The 26,527-nt window shown below is 39.8% G+C and overlaps 1 protein-coding gene across 2 annotated transcripts in view; it reads right to left on the bottom strand.

Moving 5' to 3' along the window:
• gabra6 (gamma-aminobutyric acid type A receptor subunit alpha6) overlaps positions 1–24,082 on the bottom strand; it is a 50,269-nt gene extending 26,187 nt beyond the window's left edge. The window contains exons 1-9 of one of the 2 annotated variants that reach the window (XM_062970494.1): positions 23,721–24,082; positions 23,435–23,580; positions 22,316–22,383; positions 19,262–19,482; positions 19,083–19,165; positions 12,603–12,746; positions 11,593–11,745; positions 9,994–10,253; positions 2,751–4,786 (exon numbers count right to left, since the gene is read on the bottom strand). In XM_062970494.1, coding sequence (XP_062826564.1) covers positions 4,727–4,786; positions 9,994–10,253; positions 11,593–11,745; positions 12,603–12,746; positions 19,083–19,165; positions 19,262–19,482; positions 22,316–22,383; positions 23,435–23,580; positions 23,721–23,761 — 1,176 coding nt within the window. In that variant the 5' untranslated portion in view covers positions 23,762–24,082 and the 3' untranslated portion in view covers positions 2,751–4,726. Of the gene's footprint in view, positions 1–2,750; positions 4,787–9,993; positions 10,254–11,592; positions 11,746–12,602; positions 12,747–19,082; positions 19,166–19,261; positions 19,483–22,315; positions 22,384–23,434; positions 23,581–23,720 lie in introns of those variants that run through there. The other variant, XM_008113081.3, reaches the window with a different exon arrangement.
• Between the last annotated feature and the right edge of the window lie 2,445 nt (positions 24,083–26,527).

Consider the following 26,527-nt stretch of genomic DNA (forward strand, 5'->3'; position numbering starts at 1 on the left):
TGGAAACTAAGTCGACTTAGCTACAAGTATTATAGATTAATGGAGTTAAAAACTGGAGTAATGTGATGATAAAATCATTGACTCCTATCAACAATGGCATCAGTCTGCTTCTTATTAACATACACATTCCAGCGGCGCAAGGAGAGTCTCACATTAATACAGAGATATGCCCTACTTTTATTTTTGCTCCCAGACACCGAAGTTAAGAGGTCTAAGAAGCTTAAGAAGGATGAGGTTCCCCAAATAATTAACTCCCAACTTGCAGTCTAAGAGTTTCTTGAAGGGGTGATACACAGGCAAACCCCACTATTTTGCTGTTTGGGGAAGGATGGAGTTGTGAGGTAATAGAAATAATATTCCCTTTACACAATATCAAAAGACATTTATAACTGAAATTAAGACAGGGTTGGTGAAGACCTATTGCTTGAGGCAATGGACAAAATAAATAAATAAATAAATCTCTATGCAAGCTTGCTTAGTGAAGGGCAACCTGCAGGGCGCAACTCTGTCTTCCGACATCTTGATCACATGTCCTATATTGCCGGCAGATATATCATTTTGCTTATTAGTAGGGCCAGCTCTGGTTGAAGGAAGTGACAGGGTTTCTCAAAAATAATATTGTTTTGGCTCAGTGTTGTGTGTCAACATTTCTAAACTTACCATTTTTAACAGCCTGTTATTACTATTATTTGGGAGTGGGGGCTAGTAAGTCCTATTAATTTTAATGAAATCTAATTTCAAGCAAGTGGGTCCAGTAAGAGCAGTAAGCAAATTATTATTATCTGTATTTTAGCTGTGTATATTTATATATGTATTTAATAGTATTTTGTTTCATTATGCTATCTTAAACATGTTTTATTCCTCCTCGAGCCACAAGGAGAGGTGGGTAATAAAACATGTCCCTGTCACCACTGGCAGATGACAGCAAAATTCTGGGTGAATTCCTGTCTATCACAAGCAAACTGTGCTGACATTAGTGGAGATGTCCAGAAAACCAGGGAGAGACAACCAATTTCCCCTCCTTCTCCCTGGTCACATAGGTTCTTCTGCCGATGTCAACACTGGAGACATATGATGGCCAGGAGCTCACCCAGAGCTCTGCAGCCATCTGTGAGTGATGATGGTAACACAGCCCCTATCCATCCCATTTTCCCTGCAGTGAAGATTGCAGGGGGAAAGGATTCATAGCAGTGGCCCACAGGGACCACATTTGCAGAGAACCAGCTCCTGCTATTCTCACTGCACCCAAATTGTGGAATTGCTCCAGAGTTTCAGCCAAACTTCAAAGTATCCCCTGACTTCTTCTTAATGCAGGGTTAACCCACATTAATCCAGTTTACCCCACAGTAAGTGTGGGCCACTCAACCCTTTAGACAAGCCCTATATTAAAGATTCCTTTCATGTTTACGTTCAGGTAAGCACGTATAGAACCATTCTTGCCATCCAAACCTTTCTATTTATTAGTAATACTTGTTGCATTTGCTCGAATAAAATGTTCTTAATAGGCAATATTAAACAAACACATCAGTGATATTTCACTTGTCTCTACCAAGTCCTTCTCAAATGTCATGACATTTTTAAAAGCCATACCACATTTCCTGAACATTAACAAATATATTAATCTTAAGTGTTTCTATAAAATTTTGCAAACAAACAATGTGGATATTAAGGTGTTGTCTGAGTTTCTAGGCATTCGGTGTTAATGTTAACTAGTGACAGCTTTAGTCAGATCTCAGGAAAACAATGATCTGACTTTTGAATAGTTTTCTCTGATATTGAACGTAGCAGTGGAGAGTAAGGCAAATGCACTTTTTAAAATGTTACCAAGCATGTTAATTTGAACTTATGCATTGTTATTTTAAAAGTCAATAAAATAACATAATTCATACGCATTCGCAAAACACCATCTCTTCCTATTCTGTGTTCACTTTTAAAGGGAATGTTAACTAAAGATGTGCACATATCCAAAGTTCACTTTTGTGGATTTTTCCCTTTCTCATTCCTGTATCTAGCTCCACCATCATTCTTTGTTTTTAGAAATAGAATGAAATTTACCCGCCCTTTTTTGTGTATTTTTCTTCATGTTTTTATGTTGTTGCTTACAAACCTAATGCTATACCAGATTTATGGTACAGATCACAAAAAAACTTCATTACTTGAAGTTATTGTATAAACTTGTTCTGAACTGGTCACACACATGGCTCAGGTCTGATCATGGGAAGTGCAGTAATGTGTGGTTCAGCTACAAACCATACTCAGGTTGCCATTTCTTTTTTATGGGCAAGATTAGAAAAGGAATTTGAGTGTTTTCCTTAAGGATGACAGTAGGGTTGCGTAATCAGTTATTAGATTTTATATTTACAGAAAATGGGGTTGTTTATTTTATGCAGCAGTCCATGGTGAAAGGATAGCAGCAACAACCTCAATCCCAATTGGAGCATTATGCCTCTTTGGATTCAAATATCATGCGGAAAGGAAATGAAGTTGGACATGACACCTGTACCCCTCAACATCTTTACTCCTGCCTCTTTGTTCTCAATATTCACAAATTTAGCAGGGACTGAAGGGAAATTTTAAGCACATTTAGTTGAAAGCTTCTCCAGTCCATACCTTGGAAAGTTACTTTGAAGACAAATGAGCCATCTGTAACTGAACACTAGTAGGGCTAAGCTTGGTTATTTATGGGTGGTTTCTGCATGCCATCAGATTCATTCTTGAAAGTAGTTTTCAAAGCTCTGTGATGCAGTATATAATAATAATAATTTTATTTTTGTACCCCGCCACCATCTCCCCAGAGATTTTACAGATATAAAACCAGCATACAGTATACAGTTTTACAAAAACACACAAATAAATTTAAAAGGCATTAAAAATCACAATCATTATAAAACACATGAAAAACACAGCAATAAAAACATGAAATGAGCTGGGCCAAGTGCACTGAGTGGAACTTGTAAACAATAAGGAAGATTAAGGTGCTACAAGGTCATGGGAAGAGCCTTGAACTGGGGTGAACTCTGAGGCTATGTCAAGGAGTTAACCAACAGGTACAACTGGTCAGAAGAACCCGCTAGTACCAGGGTTTAGCAGTACCAAATTGTCCAAAGATATTCTTCTTCCTGAAGCAACAGCACATCAGACCAACCAAACACCTCCCCAGTTCCAACACCACACACACACACACACACACACACACACACACACAAACTCACACATTGCTAATATGGGCTATAATATTAAAAGATGGTTAAGTTAGTTTGGCACCTGAAAGAAATAAGCAACTACAAACACAATCATAAAATCATAGAATCATAAGAGTTGGAAGAGACCAGAAGGACCATCCAGTCTAATTCCCTGCCAACCAAGAACATATCATCAAAGCACCCCTGACATTTGGCCATCCAACCTCTGTTTAAATGTCTCCAAGAAAGGAGCTTCCATCACACTCCGAGGCAGAGTTCCACTGCTGAACAACTCTCACAGTCAGGAGGTTATTCCTAATGTTAATATGGAATCTCCTTTCCTGTAATTTGAACCCATTGCTCTGAGTCCTACTCTCCAGGGCAGCAGAAAATAAGCCTGTTCCTTCTTCCTCGTGACATCCTTTCAAATATTTAAACATGGCTGCAATGTCCTTCTCAGCATTCTCTGCTCCATGCTAAACAGACTCAGTTCCCTAAGCTGCTCCATTTGTAGGGCTTGGCTTCCAAACCTTTGATCATTTTGGTTGCCTTTCTTTGAACATGTTTTAGCTTGTCAATATCCTTCTTGAACTGTGGTGACAAGAACTTGACACAGTATTCCAGTTGAGGTTGAAACAAAGCAGAATACAGTGAGGCTGTTATTTTCCTTGATCTATTGATGCAGCTTAGAATCAGATTGGGTTTTTTAGCAGCTGCATTACATTGTTGCCTCATGTTCAGCTTGTTGTCGATGAAGACTCCAAGATCTTTTTCACGTGGAGTGTTGTTAAGCCAGGCATCACCCATCTTGTATTTTTACATTTAATTTTTTTCTGCCTAAGTGCAGAATCGTACATTTCTCCTTGTTAAAATTCATTTTGTTAGTTTTGGCCCAACTCTCTAATCCATTACAGTCATTTTGAATTTTGATCCTGTCTTCTGGAGTGTTGTCTATCACTCCCAGTTTGGGGTCATCTGCAAACTTAATAAGCATGCCCTCTAAACCTTCATCCAAGTCATTAAAAAGATGGCTCTGGGCCCAGGATCGAACCCTGCAGCATTCCAATAGTCACTTCCTTCCAGGACAAAGAGAAACCATTGGTGACACACTTTGGGTTTTACAAATCAATTACAAATCCATTTAATAGTAGCATTGCCTAGCCCACATATTACTACTTTGTTTGCAAGAAGATCATGGGAGACCTTATCAGAAGCTATACTCAAATCAAGATATGCTACATCCACAGCACTCCCTGCATCTACCAAGCTTATTACTCTATCAAAAAAAAAAGAAATAAGAATAGTCTGACATGACTTGTTTTTGAGAAATCCATGTTGACTTTTAGTGATCACAGCATTCCTTTCTAAGTTATTCTTCTGTTCTCCAAGAATTGTCAAAGATTATTGCCAGTGGTTCTGAAATGACTTCTGCTAGTTCCTTCAATACTCTTGGATCTAGTCATGTGGTCCTGGAGACTTGAATTCCTTTAGAGTAGTCAGGTATTCCTGTACGACCTCTTTACCTATTCTGTGCTGCATTTCTTCTATTGCATCTTCTGTAACATCATTCCCAAGTTGAGCACTGTTAACCTTTTGGGAGAAGACTGAAGAAAAGAAAGTATTGAGTAGTTCTGCCCATTCTCTGTCCCCTGTTAACATTTCACTATCGCCTGTACACAGGAGCCCTACCATTCCCTTGTTCTTTCTTTTGTAATAACTTTATTCCTACATATGCTGGCTATTGCTTCAAATTCTTATTTGGTAATTTCTCCATTTTTCCATTTATTGTACATGTTCCTTTTCAAACTTAGCTCAACTGAGCATTTCTTAGACATTCAATCCGGTTTCTTTAGACACCTCTTATTTTTCCTCCTTAATGGAACTGCTTGAATGTGTGCCTCCAATATCTTGCTTTTCAGAAACATTCATCCATCATGAACTCTATTCTCTTTTAGTATTCCCAACCATGGGAATCATAGTTTTTCTTTGAGTTTCCTGAAGCCGGTTTTCTTAAAGTCTAGAGTATGTGCCTGAGTATACTTGACTTCCCCTTTGTATAACAAATTCTAGAAGAACATGATCATTCCTGCTAAAGTACCCTGCCACTTCCACCCCATTTATCAGGTTGTCACTGTTGGTTAGGCAATAGAACACCATATTAAATAAATAAAATAACTAGCAATTTGCTTCCCTTTTATAACATCCAATATCAGATGCCAGAGGCAGCCACAGACACTTTGTCCATTAAAAATGAAAAGAAAACAGAAACCACAACCTTCAAAGACAGAACTCAAAAATCTAAATCTCCTTTCCACAGCAGGCAGATATGACTAAACAACAATATCAAGTTTTGTAAAACCTACACAGTTTGATCATCAAACATATGGCTGACCTCCTACACTTCAACAGACTATACACTGAGTAATTTGGGCACAGGACTAACAGCATGAGCAAAAGAATAAATAAAGAGGAAAGAGATTTTGCTGGGGAGTATATCCCAAACACTATCCCATTATCTGTATGTGGATTTCTTTCAGAAAAAAATCTCTTTTAATGTTCCCACTCACTAACAATGATTTTACAATGACAAAGTCTGTGCATCCTAAACAACGCCAAGGTTGATATTTTCTTTTGCGGGATGGTGGGGGATGAAATCTAATTTACAAAGGAAGAAACTGCTATAGAGAAGGATGCCCCATCCTTCACTTAACCTACTGTTACTGTCTGGCTATTAATCATGGCCTTTTACACAGTTGTTCGGCAAACTTGAATAAGATTAAAGACTGTATGAAGAGCATAAGAAAATTAGCATACAATACTAAGACCAACAAACACCCTCAAGTCCCACTGTTGAAAGAGAGAGGACTGCTCATGGGGGGAGGGCAAGCTATCGCCATAAAATTTCTAGGATTTAGAGTCATCAAGACAAACTATGAATACAGAAAAGTATTTTAAATTGGGGAAAGGATAATTCATTTGCATTCAGTAATCTTGCAGATGTGCCCTAGGAAAAGAGACAAACATTAGTATCATGTAAGATTAGACTGAACTGTAAGTTAATTCATCCAGAAGAGACAATTCATCAGAAAGATGCCCTGATAATTACAAATGTGTAAGAGGATTATATTAACACCTGCATGCACACCTATCATACATACATGGCATTTTCAAGGTGCCAAAGCCTGACATATCAGGATTCTACAACGCCAGGTTCTTGGTCCCTTAAACCACTAGTGGGGAATATTTTGCTTTTCAGAAATCTTGGACCCCAGTTCCAGCAATATGTTATCACTGGCTATGCTGGTTGTGCCTGAGGGGAATGATAAACCAAGAAACCAGCAGGGCTGAGTTTCTCCATCCCAGCTTTAGATTTCTGCCCAATAATTTATCTAAATCTCATTGAGCCCTTCAAAGCTTGTCATCACCTTCATACTCTGTAGCAATGAATTCCTTAAGCTAATTTTAATACTATGAAGAATACTTCCTATTTATCTGTCTTGCTAGAAATCTATTTCCTGGAGTGACTAAGAATTGCTGCAGTAGAAGATTGGAGATATCTCTGTTTCCTTTCTCAGAATGGTGTACAATTTCATAAACCACTAAGTTCTTTTCTAAGTCATAAAACTGCCATTTTATTGTTTGCTCACATGAAAGTTCATAACTGCAGCTTATTCACATGTAACTCCCTTTTTGGACAGCAGCAAGGGGCTTTCCTGAAGGTCAAGAGTTGCCAGACAGTGGAAGGAAATGCAGTATATGTGTGGAGCTACACACACAATCGCCATGTTGAAATGTTTGAAAGGATGTCATATTGAAAATGAAGCAAGGGTTTTGCTGTTCTTGTTGTTTTTCCTACTCTAGAGACTACAACACAGAGCAGAGGAATCAAAACGAGATTCCACCTAAACACTAGGAATAACTTGCTGGCAATAAGAACTGTTTGACAGTGGAATACGCTGCTTCAGAGTCTGAAAGAGCCTCCTTCTTGGGGTGGGGGGTGGGTCTAAAAAGAAGCGAGATGGTCATCCGTCAGGGTTGCCTTATGTTCCTGCATGGCTGAGAGTTGAATTGGATAGCATTTCCAGCTATGAGTTATGACTCTATGTGCTATCTCAGCTAATAGATGCCACCACCTTTGATCATCCTTGTTACTTTGTCTGCCCCTTTTCCAGCTCTATAGCACTGTGATCAGAAACATGAGATAAACCACAAATGTATATAAATGTACTGGTGAAATCACATTTGTTATCTTCTTTTGCATCTAGAAACTCCCATTAAAGAGAAATAGGCTACAAGGAAACAGGCTAAAGTTGGAGGAGGAAACAACATTCAGGATCAGGGAATCTCTGGAACAGGAAATGTGACTGATAGTCAAAGAAGATTGTAGAGATGTGAAAAGAGATTTATAAAGTATTTCCCCATGAAAATGGCTATTATATAAGCCCTTAGAACACAGCATATCCTGTCTTGGAAATTCATACATTTCTGAGGTTCTTAATGCATTTGTGAGGGGGGTGCACACAAAAAGGCCACACTGACTGTGCATCCTTTTGAACAAATGTGCATAACTTGAAAAGCATGCATTTCAAAAATATCACTAAGCATGTTTTAGGCAATGGGGGAAAGTCAGAAAAAAAATGAACTGTTGGAAAAATAAAATGACAATGGGAATAGATATACTTATTTCTGGCAACAAGAAAAAGACTTGTAGCACCCTTAACATTAGCTAGTTTTGTTTTGTTTTGTTTTTGGCATGACTTTTTATGAACTCCGGACCACTCTATTGGACGTATCGGTGTTTTGGGAAAAAAAAATCAAAACTCATGAGAAAATTAGGGGGCACCGGAGTTTTGTTTCTAAAGTGTATCTAAAGAGCCTTTAGTGAAAATGTTCTTACTATAACTAGAGTAATGAAATTTTGCGACTTTTTCATTATAGTAATTGTGCAAGTGGAGAAACGTCAGGTGCTCCTTTCTTCCTCATTTTTACAGCTATTTGGGTGAAACTTGCTATAATGGTAGAATATATTTACCACTGTTTGCACAAATAGTTTCAGAACATTTCACTTATCTACAGATTTTAGGATAATTTTATGGAGTTTATATAAACAACATAAACACTACAAGAGCTACCTTCTTGAATTTTCTATACAATGACACAAGATAACAGGATCATTTTCCCCAGCTTTCAAAAATATTCATACATCTACTGATTTTAAGGAATTTTTAAACATTTTGACAAAAATGTTTTTTTAAAAAAAGCACAAATATTATTTCATTGAATGACTCTCATATTAACCAACAGAACTTCTATTTAGGGATTTCTTCCCAGTCCAGCACAGAGATTTACTTACTAGAAGTATCAGTCAGACTTCCTCTTTGCAGATTCAACAATTTATTGGAACTTTGGCTGGCTGCTGTTACAGAGGGACAAATCTCTCCCTTATCCTAACTGGGGCTTTCTGATGCTGAGCAGAACTCTGGGAAATGTAGTTTAGGGCAGGGCCCTTTGGCATATGGCTCCTCACCTTCCCTATATACATTTCCTAGAATTCTATGCTTTCTCAGCCTCTTTCCCAGTGAATACTGCTTTCTCCCTAATGCTTCCCTCTCCTAATGGCAAGAGGCCCTTAATTTAAAGAGGAATGGCAGCCTTTTTGGCTTTGCTTTGCTTGCTTGCACTGAAAATAAAACAGACTTTGGGAGGCTTCTGAGGTTTACAAAATTCAAATGAAAAAGTATTGGATAAATTTCGATTCTTAAGTTTTTGGCACAAGCCACGCCCGTGCATCGGATATCACATTTTAAGTATGAATTTAATGAATTTGATACGACTTACAACTGACAAAAATGAAAACCCCCAGTATCTAATAATGAGGGCCAGATTTTTAAGATGCTCCAAAACATTCTGGTTTTTTTTTTGTTTTTTTACCAGAATGCATTTACCATAGGGGAAGGGGAGTGTACAAAATGCACATGATTCTTCAGGTTTTCGAGAAAAAAATAGTAGTGCAACCTTAGCTGGAACTGGGATAAGAGTACAAATGTCGGTGTGATTCTGAAAAATGCATCAAGAACATAATTGACAGATTTTCAAATCCCTAGTAGAGAGGAAAATGTGGCACAGGGGGTCTTATTTAGTACTGTAGCTGCTAAGCCATTCTTTCAGTATATTTCTATTACAAGGGGGGGGGGGGGTACACAGTGCTTGATATCATCAATGTAGCATCTTTTTTTTCTTTCCTGAAATAAAGCACTTCAGTATCTCACAAGAGTCAGGCACAGCAAGCTTCCAGTTTCATGTCTTTTGTTGGGCTTTCTCCAACACAGCCAAGCTTATGTGAGAATGCCAAGTATATGTAAAGTCTAATTTCCTTTCCCTACCCCCCATGACCCACTTTCAGAATGCCTGTTACAAACTGATCCAAGAATGCCTGGCCCATGTATATCCCCTTGAACAGGATCCTGCACTGCTTATATGACTATGATACTGATAGCACAGCTCAAGAATATGCTGGCAAAACTGTCTAAGGCAGCTTACTGTTTTCTCTTCCACAGAAGGCTGAGAAATAGTATTGTACTAAAACAGATGCAGAACTAGATTTTCGCCGACTCTCTTTTTAGCAAATAATTATATAAATCCCCATGCTTTCATTGGGACAACTTATTTGATTCCTGAGCTGATGAAGTGCTTTGTGTTATGTAAGCCCTCCCAGACTAAGATCACTGTAATATTGTTCAATTGTTTGGCATTTACTACTTTGGCTGTCTCTTCCTATACAATGCTTATTATCAGAAATGTGAGCAATTACCGAGACTATCTCGTCCTCCGCCGGTACAGTAGCTGCTGAGAGGGCGGCTGCTAGTGCGGCTGCCCTGGCTGCCTTCCGCATTGCTCTCTGAGTCTGAAGATTGGTAAAGTAGTTGACAGCCGCAAACTCGATAAGTGCAGAGAAGACAAAGGCAAAGCACACAGCAATGAACCAATCCATGGCAGTAGCATAAGACACCTTGGGCAAAGAGTGGCGGGCACTGATGCTCAGTGTAGTCATGGTAAGGACAGTTGTAATCCCTAGAAAGGAAGAATGGAGAAGAAGACATGAAGCCACCATGTATGTCATCCCTCCAAGATCGATAAATTAAACTTCCTTTGTATTAGTGCTATGTGCCAAGTCAGCCAATTAACCAATTTATAGACTAGAGGTACATATACACTGTGGAATTACTGAGCTTTGACACCACTTTAACTGCTATGGCTCAATGCTATGGAATCATGGGAGTTGTAATTTCATAAGATTTTTAACCTTTTCTGCCAAAAAGTACTAGTGTCTCACCAAACTACATTTAAGATTAAAAGGAAACCCTGTTATTTTTCAATAGGTATTTCTGGGAAAGTATATGTAGAAGTAGACATTTGTATGTTTTAATTAGAATTAAATCCCTCAAGATGCAACGGCACTTTGTATCTGGTGAGTTTGTACAGATCTACAGCCTTGAAGTGACCCTAAATAAGTTTACTTTAAAACAACAACAACAACCCTGCATTGTGGTACTCTTCAGCAAGTAGAAAAGCTAACCTATGATTATTTAGGAGCAGAGAGAAATGAATCTCACCACTTTTCATTTTTTCCATCCTAAACTCAACTCACCGCATACTTTGAGAATTCACTACTTTTGGGTCGGCATGAAAATTTATGTTCATTTTGCACACAACTCTCCTAAAATTTATTTCTGTATTTAATGAACATATTTTGCAAGCAACTTTGCTAAGTACAATGAATAATATTCCCCTAATATATGCTCACTTTTCCCTAATAAATACATTCAGGTACACATTTTTACCTGGATAAAACCAATGCAATATTCAGGGAAGTACAAATTTTGAAGAAGATTTTGCTTCAGGTAAGAACATTAAAAATTAGAGCTGTTCGAATTAAAATTCAAACTCAACAAATATATCCCCCGTCTTAATTAGAAATAAAACTAATTGATTCAATGGAACATGTTCCCAGGTTAAACATAATATGTTAATTCTTTTGTTATTCTTATTTCAAAGAAGAAAAAAGGAAAGCCCTAACCCCAATGCTAACCTCTATCACAGTACAACATAAAACGTAATACAATGCAAGAATGGATATGTTAATGAATGAAGATCATAAGGAAAAAGCATGAATACCAGCCACAGTTCTTGCTGGAACAGATTCCTTGTTGATCCAAAACACAACTTGTGACAGGATTACAGTCATAGTGCATGGAATGTATGTCTGAATGAGATAATAGCCTATTTTCCTTTGTAGATGGAAATAGAGCACCTGAAGTGAATATTCACCTAAAGGAAACATACAAGCAATGAAAATGGTGGAAATGGAATGGAGTACTTTAGTGTGGGACCGAGATCATAACCTTCATACCAAAAACGGTTCTAGCTGGAACAGACTCCTTATTAATCCAGAAAGACACCTGAGAAAGGATGACTGTCATGATGCAGGGAGTGTATATCTGTATCATGAAGTAGCCCATCTTCCTTTGTAAGTGGAAATAAACAGTCATTATTACGTATTCACCTGTTAGGAAACAAGTATATCAGCATTACCTTTGTCCATGTATTATCTTGGAGCATTTAAAATAAGAAAGCAGGCAGACCTGGATTTGAAGAAAACTCAAATAAGCAAACAGAATTAGGTTGTATAAGCTGAATGAATTTCTAAGAAGAGTTAGGTTGTATAAACCAAATACATTTGCAAATTCCATCCTTCTGCCATTTCCCTCATTTTGCTTAATTCATTCTAGCTTACCAAGTCATAACAAAAGGACAACAGCACTAAAGCCCTGTTAATATTGAAATTCAATTCAGCTATATGTCTGCCTTTTGATTTCATCAGGCATTGCCTATCAAGTTCCAAGCGTAAACTTCATAGCACAATTTCACTTTAAAAAAAGAAAGATAGGAGGTTCAGAAGACTGAATCCTGTGCCCAAGTCTCATGCTGGGGTTTTCCTGTACTCCTGCTAAAGACATAACCTTGCAAGCAAGTGCCTTTATTCAGCTGTTTTTCTAGGCACTTATCTCTGAAGTGTAGAGGCAAATACTGGACTTGTGTTACCCACAACAATTGCCTCTCAACTCTGCATCTTGCTCAACCTAAAGCTGGCTCTTCAGTGACAAGAAAGAAAGTGTTGTCTGGCAATGGGAGGAGCAATCCTGGCAACAGGCTTATTATTTTTCACTTGGCTGGTAATCGGAACACTGACAGAAAAGCAAGACGTGCCATTGATGTCCTGAAACATTATGCTGAACATCAATCTCTGGGAGAGGAAGTCAATGAGATTTTTTCCAATTGATTTAGCCAAGTTCACCAAATATGCTCAGAAAGTGAAACAACTTGCTAACGTTGCCACTCCACATGCAGCCATGAGCTTACCAGTATTGGACTTGATTGTTTCACTAGAGACTGTTTGCCCTATCAGATCGTATTGGAGAAGACTGGAAGATTCTTGTGGGATTTCCACTGAATACAATGGTCCTTTTTTCCAAGTGTAAATAATCTCGCTTTTAGGATAGGCATCTGGATCAGGAAGGGAGGGAGAAAGGGGAAAAAAAGAAAAAGAAAAACTTGCATCAGTGAAATTTCATTGTCAAAATATGCAAAGTATTTGCAAACTAGTATGTGCTATTGGCCCATGTGGTTGACTGTTCTTGTCACAACCTCCTTCACTAATCAATTTGCTCTGGTTCTGAATGGTCATGGAGTACTTTGGCATCTGGGGCAAACTGTTGAAGACATGATTGTCTGAATATTTCTAATCAGAGGAACAAGCTTCATACTATCAGAGTGAAAACAAACCTGCTGATTTGCTTATCTCAAGATCCTCCACAATTTACAGAACTCCAATGCCCATCAGTCCTAGCTAAAAGCAGGCATAGCAGAGGCAGCACTTCACCGAAACCAGATGTTTCCCCACTTCTGATCAGCACATATGGAAAAATTAACAGCTCACATCTAGCTATATATACATTTAAAAAGTGCTGATATCTAGCAAAACGAATGGCTTTTCCATTTGAGAAGCTAAATATATACTGAGAGGGAGAGGGAAAGCATGGTCTAAGGACCAGCTGATTGATAAAAATAGCAGGAAGAACCCATTCAAATGCAGAAGGTAACACATCACATTTTTGGATTTTGGACATTTTACAGAAATGTGCAATAGTAGCATTGAAAATGAGGGGAAAATGCTCCAATGACAAGCAAACAAATCTCTCCATGTTATGAGAAAGGGGAAAACGGCCATTTATCTTTTACTAAACAACAGTGAATTATTTTGGAATTTACATCTATATCTGCATTTCATTTGCTAAAGAAAAAGCTAATGATGTCAACATTTTGCTCTTCTCCAGCACAACTCTGAAACATGAACTTACACTTCATATGCTGTTTGTATGTTATTTCAAAGTCATAGACAATGGTGGGAAATAACTATACAGTGATATCTTGAGTTAAAAGTTTAATTTGTTCTGTGATCAAGCTCTTAACTCAAATTGCTCTTATCTCAAAGTGAATTTTCCCATTGAAATGCTATTAACCTGTTATGCCCCCTGATCCACCTCTCTATTTTGTTACGTGTTTTTAAATAAGAAAATGTACTTTAAAATAACAAATGATGTCTGAATACACATTCACATGGAACAATAAAAAAAATCAACTTTAAAATGGTAGAGGCTCAAAGTTGTGGAAAGGAAGCACAAAGTCAAGAGGCAGAAACCTCTTATTCCAGACTCTCTGCCTCTCTTGCTCTCTCCCCCTCTCTCTTCATGAAGCCAAACATAACAGGAATAAAAACTACACAAAATCAACTACTTTAAAATTCCTCAAGGCGGACAAGAGCAAAGCATACAGCAATCTCCCAAAGCAGACAAGAGCATGATGCACAAAGCACAGAGGCTGCTCCCTTGAAGGCCTAAAGCCCTGTCCTCTGGTGCTAGCACTCCCTCTGGCACTAGCTCTTAATTCACAATGCTGCTCGTATGTCAAAGAAAAATCCAGGCTGAACTGAAAATGCTGTTACGTTGGGATGCTCTTAAGTTAAGGTTCTACTATATCAGGTTGAGTATCTCTTATATGAAATGCCTGGGGATAGAAGTGCTTTGTATTTCATATTTTTTCTGGTTTTAAAGTATAAGTACCCTAGTTATGTACTATGCTACTTGTACTCCAAAATCAGAAAAAATATATGAAACTTGTAAGGCTGGACACAGCGAAGGGCTGGAGATGCTTGGATTCCATCCATTTCACAGAGCCTCAGTCTCTCTCCAGCCTTGTGTTTCACATACAATACAAGTAGAAAACAAACAAGATGTGAAGATAGAGGGACTCAGGATCTCACCATTTCACAGATAGTCTCTCTACCCTCTCACCTCTCACCATTTCACAGATAGTCTCTCTACCCTCTCTCTTGTTTCTGGAGTGTCTGCTAACCACCAGCTTCCATCTTGTGAACAAATGAGCAGGAGAACCACTGCTGCTGCCTTCAAAGTGGAAGCAGGCAGCTGGCAACAAAAACTTTATCATTTAGAAATAATAAAAACAGATCAAATATCCCTATAAAAGTGATAAAATAACAGGACATGCCTGGCAGTTTCCACTTCCTCCAAACCACATGGGAACACTCTTTAAAATACTTTAAAAAAACAACTCTGATTTTAATGTTTTGCACTTCTGGTCTATTACCATAATAATAAAATTCATTCTGCATTTAGGAGGGTTTTGGATTTCATATTTACAGATAAGGAAGGCTCAACCTAAAATATGAAACAGGTACAACTGTGACTATAAAATATACAGCAGTCATTGGCAATAGCAATATTATTCACTTGTCACTGCTGTTATGAATAGCCACTGCTCTTATCTTCTGCACATTTAAGCTCTTACATCAAATTGTCATAGAATGTATATCTTCAATTTCATGACCATTTGTCTCCAAAGGGTAATATCCAGATTAAGATAACAGAAGTAATATCCCATTACATCCCATGCTTCATATCACTGGTCTCTAATCTGGATGTATTTCCCATATGCTTAAACCTCCCCTGTAGAAATGGAATCATTGGGACTTAAAACTACCAAGTTAGTCATGACTTAAGTCCAACTGGTGTCAATCAAAACAAAGCATAGCTAATTTAGTCTACATCCAACATACTGTATATACTTGAGTATAAGCCGACCCGAATATAAGCCGAGGCACCTAATTTTACCAGAAAACTGGGATAACTTATTGAGTCGAGTATAAGCCAAGGGTGGGAAATGCAGCAGCTACAGGTAAATTTCAAAATAAAAATAGGTACCAGTAAAATTTCATTAATCGAGGCATCAGTAGGTTAAATGTTTTTGAATATTTACCGTATTTCAAAGAAAAACAATAAACTAGCTCTATAAGTGGAAAAGTAGGGGCAACAAAAACAATATGGTATCAACAATAGCCTAATAACAATAACAACAACAACAACAACAAAAACTTCATCTGGATCCCATCCTATCTCCCCATGAGGACTCAGGCCGGCTTCCAACATAGTAACAGGCAAACATTCAATGCTTATATAAACAATGCAAAGCTAGATATAGATCTATAATTATATATACAGTAGAGTCTCACTTGTTCAAGCTAAATGGGCCGACAGAACCTTGGATAAGCGAATATCTTGGATAATAAGGAGGGATTAAGGAAAAGCCTATTAAACATCAAATTAGGTTATGATTTTACAAATTAAGCACCAAAACATATTATACAACAAATTTGACAGAAAAAGTAGTTCAATACGCAGTAATGTTATGTTGTAATTATTGTATTTACGAATTTAGCACCAAAATATCATGATATATTGAAAACATTGACTACAGAAATGGCTTGGATAATCCAGAGGCTTGGATAAGCGAGGCTTGGATAAGTGAGACTCTACTGTACTAATTTCACATATGCATTTTCCCCTGAAACATTTGCAAATCCCCTCTCTCTCTATGTGTGTGTGCATTTCCCTACAATATTTGTAAGCCATATTATATATATATATATATACACACACACACACATACATACACACACACACATATATTCGTATCTATCTAGACATGTCTATATATATATTTGTCTGTTCATTTCCCCCCTGTAATATTTGCAAGCCCTATATATAGGTAGGTAAGAATATATTCATAACTATCCAGACATCTCTCTTTAAATAGATATTTGCAGAGACTTGCAAACATATAAGAGTAAATACATATATAAAAACAATGTATATGTATGGCTACAGATATACAGGTACATGGATCTATATGGATAAAGGATTTGCAAAGACCTGCAAACACATGAGGGGAAAATTTATATATAAAATTAATGTATATAGATAGATACACATATAAAGGTACATAGAGATTGCAAAAGCTTGCAAGGGGAGTTTCTGTAGGAGAGTTTAACAAATATTTCAAGGGAAAATGCTTTCATAAGATTAATGAATATATATTTTTCTTCTTCCTGACTTGCAAGGGTGTCTTTTTCTTTTCAAAACATTCCCTTGATTAAGAGCAAGGGAGGCTTTGCAAAAGAAAACACACTGATAAGGGAGGAGAAGAGAGAAATAGATCATATATTTCAAGCAATAGCCTCCAGGCTCCGTTGCCACCCTTTACCTTGACCCGATTATAAGCCGGGGGGAGGCTTTTTCAGTTCATAAAAAGGACTGAAAAACTCGGCTTATCTTCGAGTATATACGGTATATCAAATTTTCTGGGACCTATTCAATTCAATGGAACTAATTTTTAAATAACCACGAATAGTACTGTCAGTTGTAAGATGCTACATGTTGCTGTTATTGTAAAAGAAATATCAAATTATGGGTTTTTAAAGACCCATTTCAGATACTCTCCCTTGTGGCATGCGAACAATGAAGAATGTTAATATGTGTTCTCAGAGGAATGATGAAAAGTAACTCGTAACTAGTTCAGCTTAGACTAGCTTGCTAACATCCCCTGCCAGACCACTGGGTAAGGAGACATGCTGAGACTGGAAAGGTAACCTTTATCCAAAGCCATAAAGGCGTGCAATTGAGAATTCAGTTCCACCAGGACCCTTTGTGTTCCATTAAACTTGAGCAAGGTTCCCTGGAGCAAGGCCTGAGACAAACTTGTTTTCACATCCTAACACAAATTCCATGAGACAGTTATTTTAAACTTGAGTCTTGAAACATGACATCTTGCATCTCTAACTAGCAATTTCAGGATTAAATGGAAACCACATTAGATAACTCAGCATGCAAAATGGCTTGGCAAATATCTGCCTCGGCGTTAACACCCACTAGTACAGCAAATTCCCTAGTTTGGCTAGAGAAGAAGAAAAGGAAAGGAAGAAAATGTGGTCATTTCTTTCCCCTACACCAGTGGTTCTTAACCTGTGAGTCCCCAGGTGTTTTGGCCTACAAACAGCCAGTTACCAGCTGTTAGGATTTCTGGGAGTTGAAGGCCAAAACATCTGAGGACCCACAGGTTGAGCACCACTGCCCTACACTGATCTACACAAGTCTATTTGTACAGTCTGATTCAAATAAACCACCTTGTCTAATATTTGGGAGAAAGATGGGATATAAAATAAGTATATATACTGTTCCTGAAAAGAATTTTACCAAGTGAAAATAAATAAATAGATAAATGCCAGTGCCATGTGAATGTGCAGAACTGGCTGCAATTTAAGTGGGAATAAATGTCTGTGCATGGCAGATATACTAAATCTAAATGAGACTATATTTAGCTTAACAGCTGATAACTATTACCTAAATTAAGCATGGCTTAATGCTTCCATATTATTTAGCTGTTTTTATTTCCCCAAGTTAAGAATTATTTCTTCAATTAACTGCACTGACATTCAATAATGACAATTTCATTATTGAAGCAATCTTCGCAACATGTAGTTTGTATAGAAAGTGATTATCTCTCTGAGTATCTTCTGCTGCCCCAGTTATAAATGATCTATTTGGTGGCCTTTTGAACATTTTAACTTTGACAAAATCATGTTTTTGATAAGTATAATTGAATACTCACAGATAATGAAGTAAACTTTGTTCTACTTATACACCAAGACAAAAGGTTTAACACAGGAACACAAACTGAAATACTAGCCTCTGAAACCCAGTATTATCCAAAATGCACTGCATTTTAAATCACATAGAAAACGATCCTTGTTTGAAATTATATCCCTAAATAGAATAAGCATCTACATGCTGAAATTTCAAGTCTATGGCTTGATTTTTTTTAAAAAAAATACTTCTCATTTTTCACTGTCACTTAATTTTAAAGAAAATGCTTTCAAGCTTACCTCACAATTATATATGGCTCCAAGGAAAATGTACAAGATAATTGTGGAGTAGGAAAAATAACAGCAGAGATTTTATGCATTTGAGCCACAAAATGAAACTGGGAGATTATGATAATATACATGTAATTTACAAATCATACCTGTTTAGTTCTTATATTTGCTAAATTGTGTTGCTAAATTGTGTAAAAGCTATTATAAAGTCACATGAACCACTTATGCATGCAACAATCTTAGCTAGAGAAATATATGGAAAAGGGAAAACTAAACAATTCAAAGAGAAGAAAGTAGCTCAAATCTATTTTATCATAAAATTAACTGTTCATCAAAATTTGATCTCAAGCTGGAAAAAACACAGAGTGGTAGTCAACAATTTAATTAAGTCTTTGTCAACTGACCCAAGAGAATATGTTTTTAGACTTGTGGATTTAATTCAAACTTCATGAAATGCTGAATGTGATTTGTTAGTGATAACAATACAAGTGGGCTGTATTTCACTGCTTAAGGCTTTGCTTATATTGAAAGATTTGAACTTTTTGCAGACTTACAGCTCCCAAATTTCAAGGGACAAGCGTGCCCATCCATAGGAAAGTTTACCAGACGCATTGGGCAGTCAGCATTAATCGTAAGTCTAGAAAAAGAAGAAAAACAAAATTGAGCTTAATTGCCACAAAAACCACTCCCCTCACCCATGTAAGAGTAAAATCTAGAGTGAGTTTATTCTTACCTCATTGTATAGAGAATGGTGCCATTTTGCATTATCCTGAACAGTTTATTAGGAGTTGTCATATTGTGAGCGATTGATTTCTTCCCATTTCTAAAGAAAGTGTCGGGCGTCCATATTTTACTGACCATTAAATTGTTCAATCTCAGAATTTCTGTGGGACCACCAAATTTCAGCCTCTCGTCAACCCATGTTTGGCGAAAGAAGACATCCATTGTATATTCCTACAGCAAAACAAATCAGCAAAGTGAGCGGGGAAAACTTTTTTTTCTGATAGGCGTTACTTGTCGATGAACAGATGATGTAAGTTTGCAAGGCCAAACTCCTCTTTGCTGTTTATTTTAGCTCCAAGTTCTCTTTCTCTCTCTTTTTCTTCCTACTTCCCAGGTGGGGGTGTATATGAAAAAATAGATCTCTCTTGCCAAATGTAATGAACTCATTAGTTGCAGAGAACTTCTGAAATTATATCATAAAATTAGGGCTAAGGTCAGATGTGACACTAGGATTGCCCACCTTGACGTTAAAATAACAATAAGTGGTGTCTTCATAGGAGAGCTTATGTGGACAAGTCAGTTACCATATATGCTTCTTAATCACTTTAATCCTATTATCTTTAAATAGTTACTAACAAGAAATCAACCCATGAGAGAAAGAAAGTATCCTTTCTTAAAGAATTTAATAGAAATAACCCTAAATAGAACTGATACCTTGCAATAACATAAAAACTTTATGTGAATTCATAAAACATAATATAATTCCTTATATTAATGTCTTAAATGAATATGCAGTATTGGTTTTAGAAAAGTAAAGTTATGTTTTTGGCAAATGTCAAGATTTAATAAGAGTTGTGTAAAAGCATTCCTGGAGTGAGAGGCAATAGATTTGTGGGAATAAAATTAGTAACTTGTTAAAGATTCATTTCAAATTAAAAAACAAATAAAAGAGAAAATGAGGGCATGGGAAGAAGCATGAGACTATAAGAAGAGGAAAGGATTCCTAAGGTTAGCTTACGTAAACAAGAAAGGCAGAGCTGGCCCAATGCAAAGACTCCGTTGCCCACTGCCAGGCCACCCATTTAAAAAGCCTGACTGTCCCATTAAGATACTAACTTCTAGCTTCTTCTGACCCGCCTCCGACATGAGGTCAATTGAAGCAATCCTGAAGAAAGCAACCTGTTAGACAATACAATTGCCATTTGTCTTTCTCATTTTTATTCTGATCCCATTATATTTTAAAATCATCCAGTTTTCAGATATCACATCACCACAGCCACCACCAAAACATTATATCCTAAATGTCATTCTCTGGGAATTGAATCTGATTACAACATTGTTACCCTACCCTCTCTGCCAAAAAACCCAACTTGTTGCAGGTACTAAAGTTAGTTGTATCACTATTTTTAAATTGTCTCCTTCACGGTCTATTGAAACAAACCAGCTTCAAGCTAAGGTTTATAACAGTGTGTTTCCTCAAATCTTCTTTTTTTAAGTCTGGATGTAAGGCTAGTTGAAACTGGAAATCATAGTCTGAAGGGCTCCAAATTCTTGCCTCCTTTGCCTAATGCTTAACCATAATTTACTGTCAGAGGCAAGTGCACTACTAAATCTTCCATTTGACAAGGAAACCGGAGATACTGGCGATTTCAGTGGTTCTCGTTTGTTGGCTCATTTCCAACAGACCTCACAACTTCTGAGGGTGCCTGCCATAGATGCAGGTGAAACGTCAGGAAAGAATGCTTCTGGAACATGGCCATATAGCCCGGAAAACTCACAACAACCCAGTTATGGACTCATATGAAAAGAAAAGAAAAAAAAATAGATGCCACATATGTGAGATGACGCTCCATCTTTTAAATCCTTTCTGAGGGCATTACTGTGAATTTCCAAGAAATTCTCAAAATCAACCAAAACAAAACAAAACCACGGCCACCCTCAACTTTGAACATCAATACAATAGTAGGAGCTGGTGACCTCTACAAGTGGACTCAGAAATGAGCCTCATTGATTTCAATGTGGGTTGCTCTCAACCGAAGTCTCATTGGCTTGCTGTGATCTTTCCAGGCTGTATGGGCACATTCCAGAAGCATTCTCTCCTGACGTTTCACACGTATCAATGGCAGGCATCCTCACAACCTCTGAGGATGCCTGCACAGATGTGGGGAAAACGTCAGGAGAGAATGCTTCTGGAACGTGCCCATACAGCCTAGAAAACTCACAGCAACCCAGTGATTCCGGCCATGAAGGGCTTTAAGAACACATTGAAGTCTCATTCATTTCAAGGGGAAGTGTACATCCAATTGTGGGACTGAAGTAAATGATAGGACAAAATAAAGGGGGGAGGGGGCCTAATTAAAGCTGAGCCCAGCTTCCAGAATGGAAGTGCTGCTATAATAGCACTGAGCAGGGGCACCTTGCAGTGTCCACTTTCCTGCGTGTTGGCGCCTCAGTCCGCGGCTGCCCAACTAAGCGCCTGTGGCCATCTGCTCTTTCTTTCCCTCTGCTCGGCCTGACGTGGGCTGCGCGCCCTCCCCTCCCCTGCCCTTCCCCGGCGGAGCTGAGCTCTGCCCTCTAATTCCCCGCTCGCTCCTAGGGCGCAGGGCTGCAAGCTGCTTAGGCAGGACGGGTGTCCTCTCTCCAGCAACAGACCCGCCTTCGGGCCCAGCGGAACCTGGGCAGCAAGGAGAGAATGCCCATCGAAGTCTTCCTTTGGGAAGCTCAAACACCACCAAAGGAAGGCCACCTTTCCCTGGCCTAGCGTGGCCTATCCCTTGTGCAAAGCAAGCAGCTTCCCTTGAAAGGCCCGGCCCGGTCCCCGCATGGCGGAGATTGAGGAGGAGATTAAAGGGCGTAATCTGCTCTAATGACAGTCCACTCAGATGCCGCCGTAATGAAGCCTAGGACAGAGAGAGAGAGAGAGAGCGAGAGAGAGAGGGCCAGGGCGGGCTCCCTTGAAGCCAGGAGCGGGAGGAGGGCAGAGAAGTGGGGGGCGAGCCCAGTGTGGCCCCCAAGGGTCACCCCCACGAGGGAGAGAAAAGGGGGAGAGGGGACCCCGCCTTACCATCTCCACGTCTGACACCGGGCCAAAGCTGGTTACGTAGATATCCGTCTTGACTTCCGTCACGGCTCCTGAGGGAGAGGCAGGAGGGAAGGCAGGAAGGCAAAGGGGGAGTGGGGTCAGGAGAGGGGCCATGGCGAGTGGGGGGAAGGAGAGAATTCAGTGGAGAAGCTGCTGTATTCATATCCATCGCTGATATTATTACACTTTCAACAGAATGGAGAAAACTATGAAAATGAACACACTCTGGCTACCAGTATGGAAAAAACTCTAAAATCAGGACAGTAAAAAAAAAAAAAGGACAACAGTCAGAAAATTGGGGAATTCCAAACAGGGCCAGCTAACACCTCCCAACAAAAGATTCCCCCAGGCAGGAAGCAGCCAGGCCTTGAAGCTGCAAGGCTTTGCAATGCTAATCGACGTGGTTAATTGCAACATTCGCACTTTCCTCCAACAGACAGGAGTTCCTTCTCCCACCCTGGACCTTCCACAGATGTAGAAACCCCACTTGCCTAGTTACTAACAGACTTCACAACCTCTGAGTATGGCCGCCATAGATGTGGGCGAAACGTGAGGAGAGAATGCTTCTGGAACATGGCCCTACATCCCGGAAAATTCACAGCAACCCACTAATATTATTGTCAAGACATTGGTGACGAGGAGAATATGATTGGCTTTCCCACCCCAGCCCTTTCTGGAATTGCCAGCAAAAGTTGTCTCAGACCATGTTCTTGTCCCCAAAGGGAGCGCGGGAAGGCGTGTGGCGGGGGTCCATGGGGGGGGGGGGGGGTGGCAACTCCATGAAAGGCTCAACTGTGGCTCCTCGAGGCTGGAAATCCCTCCAACTCCTGCCTCCTTTACCTAATACTTGTCCAGGGTAGGGAACTTGCTGCGGGGCTGTTGGAACCGTGCGGGGTTATCTTTCCCGCCCAGTACCCCGCATTTCCTTTTGGGAAGCCCGCTCCGGAGATCTGGCGCCGTCGAGGGAGCGCGCGAGTGCGGTCTGCGAGGGGAGCTCGCCCCCCCCCCCGCCATTTAGGCGCCACAGGTAGAGCCGGCGCCTCCCTTCCTCCCTCCCTCCCCCCGTGCTCCCCAAAGGCGGAGGAGGCGAAAGAGGCCCACCTGGGATGCCCCTGCCCCCGAAGCCGGGCCGGAGCCGGTTGTCGTATCCGTCCAAAAGCTTGTCCAAGATGCGGGAGATGTTCTCGGCGTAGAGGTCGCCCGCCTCGGCGCTGGACTCCTCCGCCGCCGGCAGCACCTGGCCCAGGCTGCGGGGCAAAGGCAGGGAGGCGCTCAGGGGCGCACGGCTCTCGGCCCTCCTTCCCGCCCCCTTCCCTCCCTCCCTCGCGACCCAAGTTGCCAAGAAAGTTGCTTCCCGTCCCGCGCGGGCCTCGGCGCCCTCGCCTACCAGAGCAGGAGGCACACGCCGCGCAGCGCCCGGGTCGCCATCCTGCGGGGTCGCCGAGCCGGTCAAGTGGAGCCGCGCTGCTCCGCCGAGCCCATGGCTTGCCTCGGGCGCCGCGCCGGCCCTCCGGCTCCCGCCTTCCCCCTGGGAGCCGCGCTCGGTGCCAACTCCACTCCGGCGCGGAGGGAGGAGGGAGGGAGGGCGTCCGGGCAGATGGGCCTGGCCCGAGGGGGTCTCCCCTCCCCTCCCTTCCCTTCCCGTGAGAGAGGGCAGGGCGTGCGTGAGGTCCCGGAGAGGCCCCTCCGCCGTCCTGCTCCGAGGGCTTCCGTGGTGGAATTACAGCCTGAAGGGGACGGAGCCTGGTCGGAGAGCAGTGACAATAATCGAATAAGGCATTAGGGGAGATTAAAAGGAAGAAGAAATCCACTGCTAGTTTTGGCATGGAATTAGCAGGGACCCGTTAGGGAATCTGGGAAAGCGCGCTGGCATCTTGCTGACAGAGATTATGCTCGGAAATGGCCTCTGCTTTTTTTTATTATTACTATTATGTTTTTTATCGTTCACAGAGAGATTATTAAGCAGCCGGTGCATTAGGAGAACCCTTTTCGTCCCCTCCTCCGGCCGCCTTCTTTGGGAACTTCCCTTGCCCTCCTTTGGTGTCCCCTGGCATCCTTCCGGGGACTGAAATGCCAGCAGGCCTTCCTAGAGAAGGCTTGAAGATGTGGAAGTTTTTCTTCAACACTTCAGGTATTACTTGAACACTATTCAACAACACATTACAGTAGAGTCTGACTTATCCAACGTTCTGGATTATCCAACGCATTTTTGTAGTCAATGTTTTCAATACATCGTGATATTTTGGTGCTAAATTCATAAAAACAGTAATTACTACATAGCATTACTGCATATTGAACTACTTTTTCTGTCAAATTTGTTGTACAACATGATGTTTGGGTGCTTAATTTGTAAAATCATAACCTAATTTGATGTTTAATAGGCTTTTCCTTAATCCCTCATTATCCAACATATTCGCTTATCCAACCCTAACTGCCGGCCCATTTATGTTGGATAAGTGAGACTCTACTGTACTTGAAAACTTTCCAGAAAAAAACCCTCAGTAATCTTTGCCTTTTGTCCTCAGCCTTTGCTCTGACATATTGCCATGCTATTGATGGCACTGCACTGAGCATCCTGCTGTTCATATAATAAAATAATAAAACTTTATTTCTAGACTGCCCTCTTTCCCTGAAGGGACTCAGGGTGGTTTACACACACAAAACAAAAAGGCAAACATTCAATGCCTCAAAGGAGTACAAACACATCAAAAATAATACAAGATAATATACAATAACAACAATAAACTTACAACAAAAGAATGAAATCGAAATAAAAACAATCCAATACGACAATAAACTAAAGCATGAGTAAACATTACAACATATACCCTAAAAGCAATGAAGATACAATTACATTAAAAATGGTTAACCCCAGTGTTCATTTAAGATATATCATAATGCAAAATGGTAAGAACCATTGCCAGCCAGATCCATAACAAAATCTGGTATTATAAAAAACCTCTAAAATCAGGACAGTAAATAAAGGTCAACACTCAGAAAACAGGGACATTCCAGAAATGAAACAATCAGGGCTAGCTAACACCTCCCAACAAAGGATTCCCTCAGGCAGGAAGCAGCCAGGCTTTCAAGCTGCAAGGCCATTCGATACTAATCAAGCTGACCAACTGCAATATTCATGCTTGCTTCCAACAGACAAGAGTTCTTTCTCCCACCCTGAACATTCCACAGATGGATAAACCTCCCTTGCTTAGTTTTGCAGTATACCTTACAACCTCTGAGGATGCCTGCCATAGATGTGGGTGAAACATCAGGAGAGAATGCTTCTGGGACATGGCCATACAACCCAGAAAACTCACAGCAACCCATTCACCTAATTTGTTTCCATTATTGAGAGTAAACTTTGAAACCCAAGAACTACCATTCAGTCTGGCCTTTGCAAAGGTCACCATTTATTTCCTCTCTGGAAAATATCTGTAGATTAACTAGTGGCACATAAGGGCACTGCTCCACACTTGCTATGGTCTTATGCACACTTGGGAATAAATCTCCTTAAACTCACTCGAGAATTACTTCCTAGTAAGCGTCTTTAGGATTAGGGCATAAGGCCTCTATGGGGAGTATTATACGGATGGCAGCTTTGCTCACCCCTAGCTAGCCCAGCCAATGAAGAAGAGAGATGAGAATGATAGACCAGCAACATCTGAAACACCATTTATTTCCCCTCCTTGCTTTGTGTTACAGTATATACAGTGTAGTGCTCCTTAGGCTTCATTCTGAACACAAACACCAATTTTCATTTCTCCCACTTCACTGGAATTTGTTTACATTTTACCACCTTTCCTTATAATATATTATAACACTATTACTTATAACACTATTATATAATTATAATATAACACTATTACTTATAACACTATTATGGTAACAACAGTAATAAGAATCAATGCTGTGCATATGCTGTTGATGGCCAAGGGTGTTAATTTAGAAAAGGTGAATAGCTACAAGCATTTACTTTAGTTACATCCAGGGTAGATTACATTTGATGCCTCAGATGTTAACCCTGTTTCCGGACATACTTGATCTGCTGATTTTAAAAATGTCACCAGTTTCCCCCCTATCAAGTTTAGTTTTTGAGATGCAAAACATATGCCATCTACCAGTCGCCATCTGCTTGCCCATAGAAAATCTTGACGACCATATCTAAGAAGCTAGAGCTGATGCAATCTATCCAAT

Source organism: Anolis carolinensis, chromosome 2, assembly GCF_035594765.1.
Source record: "Anolis carolinensis isolate JA03-04 chromosome 2, rAnoCar3.1.pri, whole genome shotgun sequence".
In the NCBI taxonomy this organism is placed as follows: domain Eukaryota; kingdom Metazoa; phylum Chordata; class Lepidosauria; order Squamata; family Dactyloidae; genus Anolis; species Anolis carolinensis.